The 17,147-nt window shown below is 36.3% G+C and overlaps 1 protein-coding gene across 1 annotated transcript; it reads right to left on the reverse strand.

The window, feature by feature from the left end:
* Nucleotides 1-11,414: 11,414 nt before the first annotated feature.
* LOC136339203 (phosphatidate cytidylyltransferase, photoreceptor-specific-like) lies at nucleotides 11,415-13,322 on the reverse strand. The gene is made up of 2 exons (XM_066282251.1): nucleotides 13,195-13,322; nucleotides 11,415-12,713 (listed from the first exon to the last, which is right to left on the reverse strand). Exon 2 carries the CDS (start codon nucleotides 12,694-12,696, stop codon nucleotides 11,563-11,565), a length of 1,134 nt encoding a protein of 377 aa, XP_066138348.1. The 5' UTR covers nucleotides 12,697-12,713; nucleotides 13,195-13,322; the 3' UTR covers nucleotides 11,415-11,562.
* Nucleotides 13,323-17,147: the final 3,825 nt, after the last annotated feature.

A 17,147-nucleotide genomic window follows, 5' to 3' on the forward strand; every position in this document is an offset into this window, starting at 1 on the left:
CCTATAATTGTGTTTTTTTGGCTATATTTATATTATTACTTATATTATCAGTCAGGAAAGTGTTACAGAAACCGAAGTCTCGTAATACAACACGAGTTACACAAAACAGCTAATAAAGGGTTTCATACATGTTTTTTCCAGTTTTGATCCCTGCTCAAGAAATAAGAAATAATATAGAAATTTGAAATTATTTAAGTTGTAACCTGTCTCTGCGGAACTAGAACAACTTTAGTGGTGACCCGCCCCGTTCATCAACTGAGTGAAAAAACCAAGGTAATACTTTTACTAGTTTGGTACAGGTTTTGATTAAGAAATCTGTCGCTTTGTTGGCAAAAGTTTTTTCTTATGAAAATTCAATACATCTGTTTTCTTTGCCATTGGTATCGGTCCATATGAGCAACCGCTACTAAATGAAAGAATTTGTTCCTGAGGCATCATGGGACCTGCCAGTTAAGTCCGAGTTTGGGTGCTCGCCAGTAAAAAAGTGAATTTATCTAAGATGCTGTTGTTCGACTCTTCCAAAAACAAGTAACATCATACCGTATTAAAAAAATCTCTGAGACCACCCACGTAACAATTCCAACTTTCTTTTAGTTGTGAATGCTTGTCACGCGAACGCATATTAAGAGCTTTTAAAAGGTCCGTGTTGATTTAACTGTTGTATAATATGAAGTTATTAAAAAGTCGACCGTTAATGTTCATAAACATAATGTGACCGTGGGTCTGAATTTCGACCGATTTAATCAATATAAAGTGCCAGTTGGTCGGCATGATTGCCGATACCGCCAAAACATACCCGTAGAATGTTCTTTGTGTCGACATCGAGGCGCACGTTGGTTTAAACGAACGAACATCCTCACGTCATTATATTAAAGAGAACTTTATAGTTAAACAAATGCACAATTGAGAAAATTATTAACTCCAATTTTTATTGCATCATATCGATGTTTATTGATTGAGATTGAAACAACAATAGTTTGGCAACAACGCCTGCGGCAAGGTACGATTTTTATTTCTGATCCAAAATTTATGTCCTCGGCCTATGAAGATGTCCGAACATGCCCCCTGGGAAGTGGTGAACCAGTCAAAATTGGGTGGTCTTTATACACGATAATTATTTCAAATGAGTTTAATAAATAAGAAAAGTTTATTGACATTATGACAGGATTAAAAATGGTGACCCTAAGTTCACTTAAGTATGCATTTTTCGTTTTAGTTGAAATAATTACTGTACCTAGAAGCGGACACAATGCCTTCAGAAACGTTTTTGTTTTAAACTATAGAGCATTAACAAAAAATCAATGTAGTTTTTAGCACTTAAACGTCGTGTAAGTAGAGGACCACTAGACGTCCACAATTGTATAGTTTTTCTGCCCTTTTTCCCGACTATGTCCAAACGACTTTCAATCTATCAGTTTTCGTATCAGCGTCACCATTTTAATGAATCTAGACAATCCACACACTTTGCAACCCAATTATGTAAGTATAACAACTCCCTTTCACTTCATGGACTCACGGAGCTCAAAAATATCACTCGGATCATTACACCTCACCACACCTAAAGGCTGTGGAGCTACCAGAGGGTAAGTTCTCCATCTTGCAGTGCGAAAAGGGATCGCTCTTCCAGGTGTTGCACTTGTTTGTGTCTCGGCATTTCATCATCGGATGACTATAATCTAAATTCAGAACTCTCATTAATTCCCTTCAGACATTGTTGGTGAGTGTGAAACATTGGCGGCCAAAAAACTGGGTTAGACGATTGTCCTCAGGTTTTTGGGGCCATCGTGGCATTGGGGATCCTCACAAAGGCCACTAAGCGCTTCAGTTTTTCGATGCTCGCATGGGGCGGATCTTATTGTTGCGGTCAGATCAAAGAGAGTGCCGCGATCTATTTGAACTGCAATACTGATTTCGCGCATATCTCCTCCACACCAATCTCCAAGAACGGCGCCTCCACTATCAAAACATGATTTTTGTTAATTTTGCCTTGTTCCTTTGTGCCTTTTTTGGGAGAAAATTCCAGTTTACAAAATATCAAACTCACATAGAACATAGTGGACGCAACAACGAGTTTAGACGATTGAAGGTAACAAGCAACTTTCGGCATTATGCGAATATGTAAAATGTGACATAATGCCTAATTTGCCAAAAAGGGCGGACAGGACTAGAAAACACAATGCTGTGTCCACTGTTTCTAGATCGTTCTGCGACAGCCTCCTGAATAAGGTGACCTTTTCTCCCTACAAAACTAGACAAAACTATTTTCCTCGGTCGTATTCGGTATCCTTGGGGGTTGGAGCTTACTTCACATTGCTGCATATTACAGAGGGTCACCAAACAATGGCACCATAAGTAACAATAGCCCCCCTTCCTCTCCAGACTGCACAGCAAAACCAGAGGGGAACTGTCTGTTTCGGACCCCGATATACTTGAAGAACTTGTTTTTACGTCCAAAGGGCATGTCCTGAGATAATTCATCGATCCAATAACAACGAAAACCATATCGAAAAAATTATTTCTTAGCGAAGGATTTCTCTCCACCTATTGTAGTATAAAATAAAGCGAACTTATACTTATGCAACGCCTAAGAACAACGACCCTAAATTAAATTAATGTAAAGTTGGCCCTGTAACTTTATCTAAATGATCGTCCGGAAGAGATTAAATCGTATTCGCCCCAAGATGAACGACTCCATCAAACACATCTGTTCAAATATTCCCGCTTGGTTACAACTCCATCAACCAAACGAATGTAACGAGCTAACGCAATGAGTGGAGAATTTCAATCTCCACTGTTAGAGGCTCATTGAGGGTAACGATTGGACTTACAATGCCATTCTAACCTATTAAAAATTGGACGGTCAATTTTTTTGTCCCTGTATGAATGCCAGCGGGAGTAGCCGATTTTGACGTACAAATGAGGTTAGAAATCTCACAAATGTCAAATTTCAATAGACAAGTTCTGAAATTTTAACCTCACTATGTCAAAAATTTACGCAACAATCCATTTTTTTAGATCCCAGGTAAACAAGCTGGGCACGTCTTCAACAACGATAATGATAATGACAGAAACTAAGTAGGAAATGCTTCCTTACTAATTTGACGTTAGAATTTGAATACTTTTAGAGATATAATCGATAATTTCATTATGGTTTAAAGGATTTACATCCACGTGCAAATTAGTTCAGTTGTTAATCCAGAATAAATCAAAGTTGTAGTACCAGTCCGCAATGGAACCATTGACAATCGATATAATCATCAAGTCTAGACCCGGTAGATCATTTTTATATCATCACTTTTCATAATCTGAAAGAATTCCGGGCATTTTAAGAGAGCATTTTAAATGGGGAAACGGCGCGTTGTCGATGTTTCCGAAAGATATAAACCGTCGAGTGAAATATTCAGGCGCAATATCACAAAAATTAAATTAGTTCGTTACGGCATTCCGACGAGAAGCGGGGAATTCCCGACATTCTTGAGAGATGCGTCCGGGGAAAAGGCCGATTATGTGCCCGTGTTGAATTGTTTGGATGCCCGGATTTCGAGTTTGTTTTTATTAAAATATGGTTCATGTAAAATGCGAGTAAACTTATGAAATCAAGAATGCTACAGGCGCTTTACCCTCGAAAAAGGTGTTTCGCAACATTCAAAATTTCCAAAATTTACGTTTGTTGTCGGCCTAGCGCAGATCCAGCAACGCGTGGTACATTGCGTTGGATCTGCGCTATCGACTGCGCGGTCGACAACAAATGATCAGAGGTTCATTCCTTGATTAGATTGGATAGTTAAGAAAATGGATGATGCGATCAGCATGACGTAAAAGCACTGAGTCGTACGCATATAAATATATATATATTTGTTAGACAAGTTAAAAAAGTTGCAAAATATCGCCACACTGATATGTATGAAGCTAGAGCCGCGAATTTGTGTTTTCGCCGACAAATATTATTTACACTGAAGCACGCCGCTACATTTGACGTGGGATAAAATTTTTTAAAGCAATGCCGTAAAGCGGCATTCCCTCCCGCGATTGCAAGCTAAAAATAGCACTTTACGACGAAGCGCACGCAAGGCAAAATGGTCCCGCAGAACGCACGCGAAGTGTCGATGTCAAAAATCTTTGTAGCTATTGACATGCGTGTGGTAGGACCAAGCAACCCACATGCTCGTGTAGAGGTGTTGTCATAAACCCTAAAATAACAATAACCCTAAAATTAACACATACACGTTCCATCAGCCACTTTTTTTTAACAAACACTTGTAACATAATTTATTTTCGCGACTAATACTTACTTTGGTTATTGTTGCTTTCGTAGGGAGTCGTGCGAAAAATATTATACCTAACACGTGCGAACGTGTTTTTACCGCACTCAATCCCTGACTGAACATCACTTCGCTTCGTTCGTTATTTCGTCGTTGGGAGATAACGTGCGATAAGCTGGTAATTTCAGCTCGCGAATAAATGCCGTAAAAGCACTTTACCGATCGTCTATAGGAAACATATTTACAGGGTGGGTTAATGAAAACGAAACAAGGCCGATTTCTCATATTTATCGCTTGAAAAAAAAATCGCTGAAATCCGTCAATTTTTATTTGGGAAGGAGGTAAAATTTTGTGCATATTTTCAACTTTGCCAGTCTCTCGGGACGGTAAGATACAGCACTTAAATCTTAAATGGAATTAGAAGTCGAGTGATACCTCACTTTAAAAGTCATCGAATTCTTTTTTCAACGCTTCCAAGTCCTTTGAATTTCCTGCAGTAGTTTTCGAGCAAACGCATTTGTAAAAAATCGGTCAACAAAAGAAAGTGACGTTTTTGTCGTCTTTGCAATTAGCGTGATTTTTAGGTAAGAAGTGTGTAATGCGTTTTTTTATCCCACTTGAACCAATTCGCAGCAAGGAAGTATTTAATGTCGATTTTCCTTATCACTTAATGAAATGTACCTATAGCCTATTTTGATATGTTTAAAAGAAAAGTTTATTTTACGCGTTAAAGTTGTGAAATTATTATAAATTTTCAGTGGCTTGTTTACAGTTTCACTTTTTCAAAATCAACAAAAAATATAATTTAAAAAAAATGTACGTTACGTATTGAAAAGGCATTATTACTTCTTCAACGTTGGCCAGCGTACCATTTAAAACGTGTTTTGTTGAAAACTACTACATGAAATTCAGATAACTCGAAAGCCTCGAAAAGAGAATTCGATGACTTTTAAAATAAATTATCACTTGAACCGTAATCCTATTCAAGATTTAAGTGGCGCATCTTAACCTTTCAAGGAGTGGAAGTGGAAAAGTTGAAAATATGAGCAAAAGACTTCCCTCCCCTAAACAAACATCGATGGGTCCCAGCAATTTTTTTTACAACCGTTAAATACCAGCAATCGGCCTTGTTTTATTTTCATTGGCCGACCCTGTATATTGGATATGTTTTGGATTACTCAATTTTAAATCCGATGCTGTTTTAATTGCCCCTGCATTCAGTGCAATTTGCGAGGAAATAGGAGAATCTGTGCGGGCTATACCTGGCTAAAGGGCCGGTTTGATGATTATAGGCCTACGCGGCCGGCCCGCCCCATACTGACGCTTTTTAGTCTGCCACCCAGAATGTATACAGCTTCATGCGAATTAAATCATCTCACAAGAATGTGTTGAGGAACGCAACCAACGAAATTGCCGAGGAACGATTGCAATAATTTTCTCCGTATCCCATATCCCAAGTATCTCTGTGATCTTAGAGTTTGTGAGTGTGTTGTCGAGAGTCAATAATGAATTATTTCCTGTAGGCACTTTTTTCAAACAGTAAACATTAAAATTTTTGTTCAACCCTACCAGAGCCTCCTCAACCTACCGGAGTTAATCATCAGAAAATGCAAAATGACTACGGTTACTCTTCAAATTTTCCTGCTGTGTTTCAATATCTGCAGAAACATTAAAACTCCTTTTTCTTGTCGGGTGTTCAATCTTTGTAAGCAGTTATTCCTGCTGAAGAAACAGAATAAAAGTTTATGGCGATATGAGAAAGAAAGGCGCACTAGTTTTTTCCCTTTTATTACTCTTTTCGAAGTTGTCATGCGTTCCAATCTGTGCTTACTTTATGTTTCTTTCCAATGTGTCGAATAGGTTCCGTCCTGTCCTGCTCATCTCAGTTTTCTATTCTCGACTAAAATGAGGAAATATTTGTTTCTGAGTCACGCTCTTCTTCCACTAATTCCTTTGGAACTTCTCTAGATTTTTCAAGATTTCTAATTTGTTCATTAAGTTTTTTTTTAGATTAATCTGTCTATGATAATTTCGTATTCGGCCCAGTTAAACGAAAGGCCATACCCTTCCGCATGGAGTGCTTCTGGACAATTAATTATTATATGAGTCAACTTAGACCACTCTTGATGTCCTGTATGCACCGATTTAATTTACTCTCATATAACAAATTTATTGCTACTAAAGCAATACCCGCAAACCTTGTTCGAATGTTGGAGAACATGTTATCATGAGGATACATAACACATACTGCAAACAGCAGGAACAACTTTATCGACTGAAAATTACATGAAATCGCATAGCTATAACTTAAGAATTTCTAGTTAGTCCAGAGTGCTAAATATGTCTAGAAGAAACTACAAATTAAACCTTCTGGTATGCATATATACATATATATTTATATACATATATATATAAGTATATGTGCATACCATATAATAAAAATATTTCGTTTAAATGCAAATCTAGTTTTATCAATTTTATCGTTTGCAGTGAAATATCTTTCGAATATTTTATAAAAATCTCTTTTTACAAGCAGACGAGCATTAATTTCAACTTTACTCTCAAATAAAGAACTATATAAAAATTTTATAAGAGCAGAAAATTGTGAAAAATAAATCTTGATTGGAAGCCATTAGCGTAAAACCAATCAAGTTCAGTTACGAAATTTGCCTTAACCCCCTTAGTTTTGTTATCTTGCAATTAACATAAAACTTCTTTTTTTTTCGTACTATACAGGGTTCTTAAGCCAAACACGTTTACCAAAATATGGAATTCATTCTTCGAAAAATACGTGAGTTATCAAATTAAAACGTTTTAAAAGTTACAACTTTGGCACCCTGTATAGCAAGCACGAGACTTCAAAATGAAAAATAGGACAACAAAAGTCCCATTATATTTCCTCAGAGAATCTGTGATTAACGGATTGGCCTACGGGGTTTGTAACACCCTGTTTATATACCATATACAGGGTATCCCACAAGTGTTTCATTATATTTCAGAGGGTAATAGTACATTGCAAAATAATATGACTCCCTATATAAACCATATTCCAATAATGCTTCATTAAGAAGATACAGGGTGTTAAACTTAAAACACACCTGGAATATTTCAACGTATGAGAGTATCAATGAACGGGCGAACTCAATTATGTATTGAACAAAATGGCCACCAATTTGAACAATTTCTATAATGTTATAGCAAATTAATAATATTTAAAACAAACTTAATATTATTAAAACCATTTAGAGAATATCGTGCATATAGACGGTATTCAATTTTTTACTGGCAAACGATACGTCGGACGAAAAAGAATCAAGTGAGAATTTTTCTTCTAAATGAAATTAAACTTCTAAAAATAATTTTTATTTTGATAAAAAGCAGTGGCGCACTATGTTTTTCTTTAAAAATGTGCTGAGAGGTGTCCGCACGCACGTCACTAGCGAAACGAAAAATAGCCCTTTTGCATAAATAAATGCGTCTACATTAACTCTCAAAACATGCCAAATTTCACTTACATATCTCAAACGGTTTTGAATATATCAATAAAAGTTAGATTTTTTAAGTAAAGTTTAACACCCTGTATCTTCTTAATGAAGCATTATTGGAATATGGTTTATATAGGGAGTCATATTATTTTTCAATGTACTATTACCCACTGAAATATAATGAAACACTTGTGGGACACCCTGTATATACGTATGTAAGTCACAGGAAGAGTCAATTAGTATTTCTTATGAAATCTTATGACCCGAAAGCAATTAAGTTTGATTAGGAGATGAGATCGTGTAACTGCTACCAATATACAGGGTAATCGGTGTTGCCCTTTTTGTATTCATAGGTAGATAAGTTGAGTTTTGGTATATCATACAGATAGAACCTGAAAAAGCTAGACCATTAAGGTGAATGTATCTATTAAAAAGTCTTTAAGAAAGATCACAATTCTTCTCTTTGTCGATTCTACATTAGATATTTCCTTCATTTTCAATACCGCACTTGCGTTCCTCGTGTACCTGAAGGGGCTCTCACAAAAGTTGTTTCGACAATTAAAGAATTCTAAGTGATTTATCCAAGTTTTATGTAAATTTCGTCATTTTAAATGATTCACCGGCTGATGACGATCCAGCAATGTTTCGCAGAAACTAAATAGATCTACGGATTGGTGTTTCAGTGTTAACGTGACTCTTCTAGATTTGGTTGAATGCAGGCGATGAACATCATTTCTTACCGGAATCTGTTCGTATGGAGATTCGCCCTTGACACGTTCGCTATTCTGCAGTTAGCTTGTTACTTAATCCTCAACTTGAAAACGACATTTTCAAGTACCACGATTTGAATGGAGCTGGATCTTCATAGCAGTCTGGGTTTGATCGAACAATGTGTTAGCCGAATGAGTAGGATCGACTAAATTCAATGGAGTTCCAATTTTTCTTCCAAAGAATACTCTTGACCAAGAGTTCTTGGTCTCAGGTCGTGACTTAGGGCAAATCCTTTTTAGGCAAGGGGCCGAGACTTCTTGGTCCAGGGGCAAACAGGAACTTTTAACGGTTCGAAGGGAGTTTGAGCACACTTGCCGCATTTCTTAACTGGTTGCGCCATGTTGTTGTCCAGTCCAGGTTAAAAGAAATCATGATGTGCCAAACTCTGAGAGACCCTGAAAATTCCTCGCCTTAATCGCTGAGGAATGACTGAAGTTTCCGTCTTGGTCTTTCAGTCCTCAGCGATTTAGACGAGGAATTTTCGGAGCGTTTCACATAATTTACATCTTTGTATTTCGTACATTACAATTAGTTCGTAAATGTGGTTGTTATTGGATCATTTATTACATTAGATAATTTCTATCTCTCTAATATTTTCTTACCGCCCACACTCACGGTAGTCTTGGTGAACCGCGTCCGTTCAGGTGCAATAGAGTGTTCCCTGTTGATTGTGAACTTTTGAAATGAAATTTAACGACATAAATTTTGTTATGGTTACAATTGTTGCTTAACATTGAAGAACGGGGATTCCTTATATTCGATCCATACTAGATCCATACTATATTTGCGATTATGGAAATTCCCACGAAATCCTCATTGAATTTCTCCCCGAGAATAAAATTGCTTAGACTGCCGCTGAGACCATAAATAATTCAGTGGCGTGCGGAATTCATGACCAATAAATAACCGATTAGTAATCGGTGAAAAACTCGCGCAAATGTCTCTCCAACATCGGAATTCAATCGGGGTAATACTCGTGGTCTCGATTATGGTCAAATTAGTGATCGGGTCTCTTGAGTTCCGTTTTCTAGAGGCTCAGCTGCATAACCAAGCTATTTTCGTTTTTTTTTTAATTCAATAACTAATTTCAGCAGAAAATTGCTACATTTCTATTTCGAGAGCTCACCAGATAGTTACCTCATAAAATATAAAATGCTTCGAAGTTGAATGGTGCAAAGAGCTGTCTCCATACGTGAGACCTTATGGCTCGATCATATACCAACATCCAACACTGAAAATTAGCCGATCGGCCTGCAGGAATCCTACCTGAAGCTAATTAGCTCGGGATTAGCGATGTTATTAGCGGATATTGTTTGAAATGACTCAGATATCAAGCAGTCGATGATCAAAGCTTGAGCTTTCTTTTTACCTCCTGCAGATACCAGTTGAAGAAGTCAATGGTGTATGGGAAGTTTGCGCACAAGGTTGAATCAATGAAAGTTCGATGAACCTCAAGTATTTATTTTGTATTTATTACTAGTTAAGTAAACTAAATTTTCATTTTCCCATGGGTTAGTGTAACGAACGATGAAAACGAATAAATTCGTTAAACATTCACCGTTGGTTCATGGACAAGGGTAAATGTAAGGTTTTGTGCCAACCCATGTCGTAACTAAGCATAGCAACCGCTAGCTTACCCAGTGCAGGGTAATTCAGTGAAATATATGATACATGGTGAACACATGATTTTTAGAATCTACTGAAAGCGTACACAAATCAGTGTTTTTTTTAATCAAAAAAGTTGGGCGGTTTAAATGACTCATGATCGTGTTGGTTTTCATATGTAAACAGAGGTTTCATATGTCTTTCCAAACACAGGGGAAATCAAAATTTCTCATTTAGACTCATTAATTTTTTTAGTGAGTGAAAGGCATCAATATTTTTTCATAGCTTGATTCTTTCGTAATTTTCCTACAAAAAATGATAGCTCACTTTAATCGATATCTTGTATCGTTTTTGAGCAAAGCAGATTTTATTATCGACATACACCATACAGGCCAATAATTGAAAATCAAATTGAATAGTAATTTATTATAAAAAAAAATGGTATGTATTACAAGTAAAGTTATCAAAAAAGTTCATGCCAACATTCAATGTCATCAACATGAAGTATTTCGATAATATCTTGAAGCTTAGCATCGAGGAGTATGCAGATATGCATCTAATTTTCTGATATGCCGAAGGTGATGTCGAAGCTCTTCTGTTGCAGCTCAAGGTGTTCATATTAAACGTTCTTGGTACCTTCAACTGTAAAACATACCATTTTTTATAATAAACTCGTAATTCAATTGATTTCAAAATTGTTGACGTGTATGGTGCACGTTGATGATAAAATGCGACTTTCTCAATAACGGTACGAGATATCGATTAGGGCAAGGTATACCTTTCTTGTAGAAAAATGGTGAAAAAGTCAAGCTACGAAAAAAAACTGATTCTCTCAAACTCGCTAAAAAAAATGAATGCTTAAATGAGAAATTTTAACTTCCCCTGTAGAAGGACGACACATGAAACATCTGTTGACATATGAAAATACGCTCGGCTATGAGCTATTGAAACCGTCCAACTTTTGTTGTTACCATGACAATTATTTGAAAGTTACAGCAACAATATTTCTGTCAAATTCTTATTTTAAGAACGAATTACTTAGTAACAAAGGCCGCTAGGTTTTTTTTTTATATGCGATACTAGCGTTACGTTAGCGTTCTTTATAACCCCTAGAATTTATAACATGACCTTTCCGGGACCCCGTATATTTACAAATCACCACGATTTTTATTGCGGCCGGTCGTGGTGAGCATGCACGGATGAAATCAGGGCCAAGATTTACGATGAACGACAAGCTGTGCTAAATAGCCGGTACCACTCTTTAACATTTCCATTAAATAAATTAATTAAAAGTATTTAAAATATTTTATTAGCAATTCTCTAAAAATATTTCTTAAATTAAAATTAATGCGTTCTTACTACTTTATTACATTGTCGGATACAAACAATTACAGGTGCGATTTGATATCCCTGACAATCTAAATATACAGTTCAAAACCCTATAAAATTCCTTGTGACGTCAAACTGTTCTTTAACAAATTATAAAATTTTACTTGGTTGTCTTCCTCTAAATAAAGCACTCGAACGAAAATCCTCTCAACGCTGTAATTTCTAACAAAACTTATAATATAAACATTAACAAAAGTTGCCATTAAATACTGACAATCAAACCTATCCATCATTCCGCCATGGCCAGGAATCAAATCGCCGAAGTCTTTGGTGTTAAAAGCTCTTTTAAACCCTGACGCACAAAAGCCGCCAAAAGGGGCTATTAGAGAGGCAAAGAGAGTCAAGATGATAATATGAAAAAGAAAAGGATAATAGTTTACGGAGAACAGCCCTAAGCTGTAGCTGATTGGTTGAAAAATGAAGCTCCTGGTACACTCAGTGGTCATCTTAATGGAATCTTCCACAGGAATAAATTTAGTGGGGCACACCATATGGTCAATATGACAAACCGCCCAGGATATGAGAATTCCTAACGTCAAAGCACCCAATCCCCCTCCCAAGAAGCCTTCAAGGGTTTTTTTCGGAGATACCTTGATCAATGGAGTTTTCCCATAGAATCGGCCAAAAATATATGCAAAAATGTCGTTCACGAACACTAAAGTTACCGGAATTACTACCCATACGAGCCCTTCGAACAGGTTCTGAATGATCATGTAACTTTGCAGCACTATTATGATACACAAGAAATGGACCCAAGCTAGGAGGCTAAATTGCTGCCTAATAACCTTCCTCCTTAGCAAGCTTAAGAACCAAATCATACCTGTCATATACAAGCAAAAAGACAGGAACTTATGATATTTAAAGAGCAAGTTAACCACAAGGTACTTTGCAGCAAAAACCTTTAAGTATTGGGCAAAAGTGGCACCGCAGAAGAAATAGTTGGCCACGAACAGGAAGTACCAGTTAAGGGTTCTAAATAAGGGTATTTCTGGAAGTTTCTTGTAGTTATAGGCGATCGTGATGATTTCCTGGAAGCATTTGATTTGAATGACGAGGCTTGTGAGCCATATTGGCGTTAGGCCGATGTAGGTTATCCCTATGAAGTAGAGGATTAGGAAGGTTGCTGTCAAAGAGCGTTGAACCCAATTTTTCTTGATTGCAGGTTGGTCTGGTTCTGAGGCCATGTTAAAGTCTTTGGAGCCTGCCAGAAAAAATGGAAGATCATAACACATTTGCTAGAAAGTTGTGGAGTAATTTGAAATAAAATATAAATGTTGTACTGCCACACAAACGTCATAAGGTGATGTGCTGTTAAGATAGGTTACTTCAGCGAGAATAGCCAAAGACTTTTACTATTAGAGAATATTTGGTTATTCTTATTTGTTAGGTAGTCTGAAAAAGAATAACAAACACTTATACCGTGTAAAGACCTTGTATCTTTAATATCTTCGTAAATAATACAACCATATAGTATATCTTTAAATTTCCTAACCCGAGCGATTAAAATAGATACAGCAAAGGTTGAACCTGTAGTTATTTATTTTTAATAATATTACCGAAGTAAGGATTAACCTGTAGAGATATCTGTTTCTTATCGTTAGTCGTGAATTTTCAAATATAACTCAACCAGCTGAATATGTAACGCTCCAAGTGTATATTAATAATATTAAATTGGTTCTTACCTATTTGCTAAAATATCCACAGCTCACATCCTACAGTCTCAATAAAAAAAAAATTATTTCGAGATCAAAAGAACAATTCAGGGAAAAGTGGAAATATCCTAAGGTAGTACTGATACATGCACACAACTTTCGTAATAGTTTCGGATGTAAACACATTCAACTTTTATCTTTCCAGAGATAGCGGCGATAAATGCCATAAGCGGACGTAACAACGTTTGCGTCAGGCTTAGGAGTTAATATTGATTTAATTGACTACCGCACTGCTTTGTTATTGCGTTTGATAATAATTGTTCTTGTCCAGCACCTGTCAAATGGCAGGAGGTTCTTAACAACCGTAAAATACATATTTTTAATGCGTTGCAAATCTTTAAGTCAGATTAGGATTTAAGCTAAGTCCGGACTTCTTCATTTAAATGATATTTCGAAATAATGCGTAATTGGCCTTGTGATATTAATCGATACAAATCACACTTAAGCCCTATTGATCGAGACAGTTTCATATATCGAACGCAATAAATTGTCTTTTCGCACGCGCAAAAGGCTCTTATAACATGGTCGTCGTTTAAGAGCCTGTGGGCGTGCGAAAGGTAATTTCACACGGCCATCATTAGCATTAGCAGATATAGCTACTGTCAATTGCCAAGAATGAGACGTTTTCCACCTCGGTATGTAATGTACTCTTTCACCCTTATGCAACTTCGAGCCATCTTCGAGCTTCTCCCGTTTACGGAAAGCGTTTTTTTCCATTTAGAATATCTCAAATGATCATCCGCCCAGAAACAATCATCTTTTCTCTCTTCCTTTGATTGCAATCCGTTAATCGCCATCATTATTGACGTTCAGGTCCAAGTATGCCAACATTGTAATTTATACCTTTGCGGATGTAGCAAAAAGGCAAGGAAATTTTTCAAGAATTCTGCCCATGAATGCAGGCTTTACTGGGAGAATTACTAGGCAGGGATGGATTTACAAATTTAATTAGAAATATTATCCTTGCAGCAAATATTATGTAAAATTTTAAGCCGATTTAGTTCTTTCAGGAAACAGTAAACCAGAATTACTGACCCAATACTGACCACAATATTTGTGGCTTAATTAATAAATCTTAGTGCAAAATATGCACAAAGTAGGTCAACTGGAAGCAAATCTGCTTCACGACCATTCAATCAGTTGCAATTCAACATTACACACATATAGAGAATGAAATTGAGCATAAATAGCCATAAAATGAAGCAGATAATTGAAGAAACCGTGCGAAAAACGCGATTTGGATCTGAAATATGAGTCAAGCTCAACATATGGAATGAATGGATGGAAAACTTACTCATTTTTGTACAGAGTGACGATAGAATCGCTTTTCGTACATGCGTAAGTGCGCTTGATGCGTCGGTGCCCCTTTTCTATCTAGATTTGAATAATAAAGTTTTAATTTATATTTGACTTTGATTCATCTTTCAGAACTATGAAAGTTGTCACAGGGAAACAAGGTAATTCGGATTTACCCAGGTTTTCCAAGTAGTTAATGTTTTTTTACTCAGGAACTTTTCTAGCATTATTCCTATTATTCCCTACATTATCCAGAAGATCTGCGATTACTTCTTTAAAAAAAATTTTTTTTTAATTATTATTTTACGAATTGCGTTTTTCGCTTTTTGTAGCCGCAATCCTCTACTTATTTAAGGGATCGGTAAAACCATTTTCCAATTTCGGTTATTTTGCTTCTGCCAGCTAATGTATGTCGTAAAACCACGGAGACGAAAAAAATAACTTTTCGCAAACTTCAATAAAAAAATTCGCCTGCTCAACTTAGCAATACAATGACGTATTTTGGTGGTAAAATCTAATATCCAAAAATTAGCTAATTTACTGAGCGGCGTTTAAAATTAGGGATCTGGCTTCTGGCCAGCTTTCTTTGGACAACCCTATATATCCGCATTATAATTTTTTGCTCTTAAGAAGCCTTAACTTTTATTGAAAAGGTTTCTCTTCTATTTTCCTAATTATTAGTCATTTGCGTCCATGGCAGTGGTAATGGTGGTAAGATAACTTCGTTGGCTGAAAACTAATGGCAAATAATAATAGTAATTAATTGGTTGACATCGATTAATGATTGAAAAAGTCGAAGAGCAATTAGCTTATGTTTGTTTTTCTTCGGTCTGGAGAGTGCTAACGTGCTTGATTTTTAATGAGCCGACACCGCATCGCAAAAACGATACGAGATGCTCACATATGGCGTTGCACGATTACAATCATTAACCACCAAGGTCTTCAACTGCGACATTTCACTCTAAGGGCGATAAGCTTTTATTTAATTGGATTTAGCAATAACCATTTTTAGCATCATGTATGCCTAGAAAGGTCAAATTGCACCAGCGACAACGTGAAATCAAATTCTATTCTCCCTCGGAATTAACACCGACAAAGCAAGTGGTTGCTCCCTCTAATTACCCTCACATTGATTAAACAGAATTGTCGTCACCCCGGAGCTACCCTCGAGTATGCTTTTTAGAGCTTTTTTAAACCCACTTATCCTTATTAGAACCTTTGTATAGATTTGCCGATCCATCTAGGCAGAGTTACAAGGTGCCTGGTGCAAGCAAGTTAATCGTGCTTGTGAATATCTTAAATCTTCAATTAATTCAATGAGGTGCGAGACACTTTTCCTAAGAGTGTTGCTCCATTGATCCATTTCAGAATTCATGGTTTACATAAATTAACAGACACATTCAGAGAGCTCGTCAAATTGAGTTTAGAGTATCAAAGTGAAAACCGTGTAAATCCATTTCGGTTCACAAAAGGGCTCTTGGTTCGTTGGTACAAAAGGGAGATGCCGGAACAATGTGCACCCTGTAATATAATAAATACAAATACAATAAACGGTCAAATGGGATAATACGAAAATGCAACAAAAGTGAGGCGATTAAAAGCGTCCTGTCGATTCTGTGGGGTCCGTTAGGTTGACTCCCGTATGAAAAATCATCGGCGAAGCGAATCGAGATTTTCATGGCCCAAATTAAGCTCACAAAGCTGACGTTTAAATGGGATTTTGGTTGGAATTATTGTTTAAGAATGGAAAATCGTGTTTTATAGCTTAAGAATTTGTACCAGGTGTAACTTACACATAGGTGAACTTTAAAGAAGGTTTAACTACGAAAGAGAAAAGAAACTTTCAAAAATAGCGTCCCATGAAGACTGTCTTCAGATACAATTTTTTCATGCGACTATTTTTTCCTCGTTTTTGACGTGTGTAAAAAAACCAATTATAGTTAGCATTTCCGGATAATTTTTACATAGAACATGCTTTGCCAAACTGCATTAAAAAAAGGAAAAAATGTTTCAAATTTTTCTCAATACTCTTTCCTAATCAAATTAAGGCAAGATGGGCGCTCTTGAGCAAAAAAGAGAAATAAAGTTCCATTTTTATTTAATCATTTTTTACGAATTTTCTTAATGGCAACAAGTTCCTTCTCGCTCTGAAATCAACTTGTCGAACAATGTACGTATTACAGAAATTAAGGTCAAAATTCCGTATCTCTAGAAGTACCTATTCATATTTAGTTCTTCAAATGGTGTTTCATGACTTGTAGTAAATTGTAAAAACCATAAAAAAATTCTTAAACATTCTCAGGGAAAAAATAAATATAGTTATTATTTCTTTGAAAAGCGAAATGATTTATTGATTTTTCTTCATTCTTTATAATTTAAAAGCAACATCGGGAATTACCGATCACACTTCCACCTTCTATAAATATTCTCGACTTAGAATGAGCTTCTCCATCGAATGCCAGCGCCCTGCAAGTATAAAGTGATTCACCCTGTATAATTTATTTTAGCTTCACAGAAATAACTGATCGGAATGAACGTTAATAAGCAGTTATGTTGAAGAATGTACCCTGAGAGCAAGTGATTAGAGAAAAATTCATTTCAACTGAAATGGTTTTAGATAAAAAATT

The sequence above is a fragment of the Euwallacea fornicatus genome, chromosome 5 (genome assembly GCF_040115645.1).
Source record: "Euwallacea fornicatus isolate EFF26 chromosome 5, ASM4011564v1, whole genome shotgun sequence".
Lineage (NCBI taxonomy): Eukaryota > Metazoa > Arthropoda > Insecta > Coleoptera > Curculionidae > Euwallacea > Euwallacea fornicatus.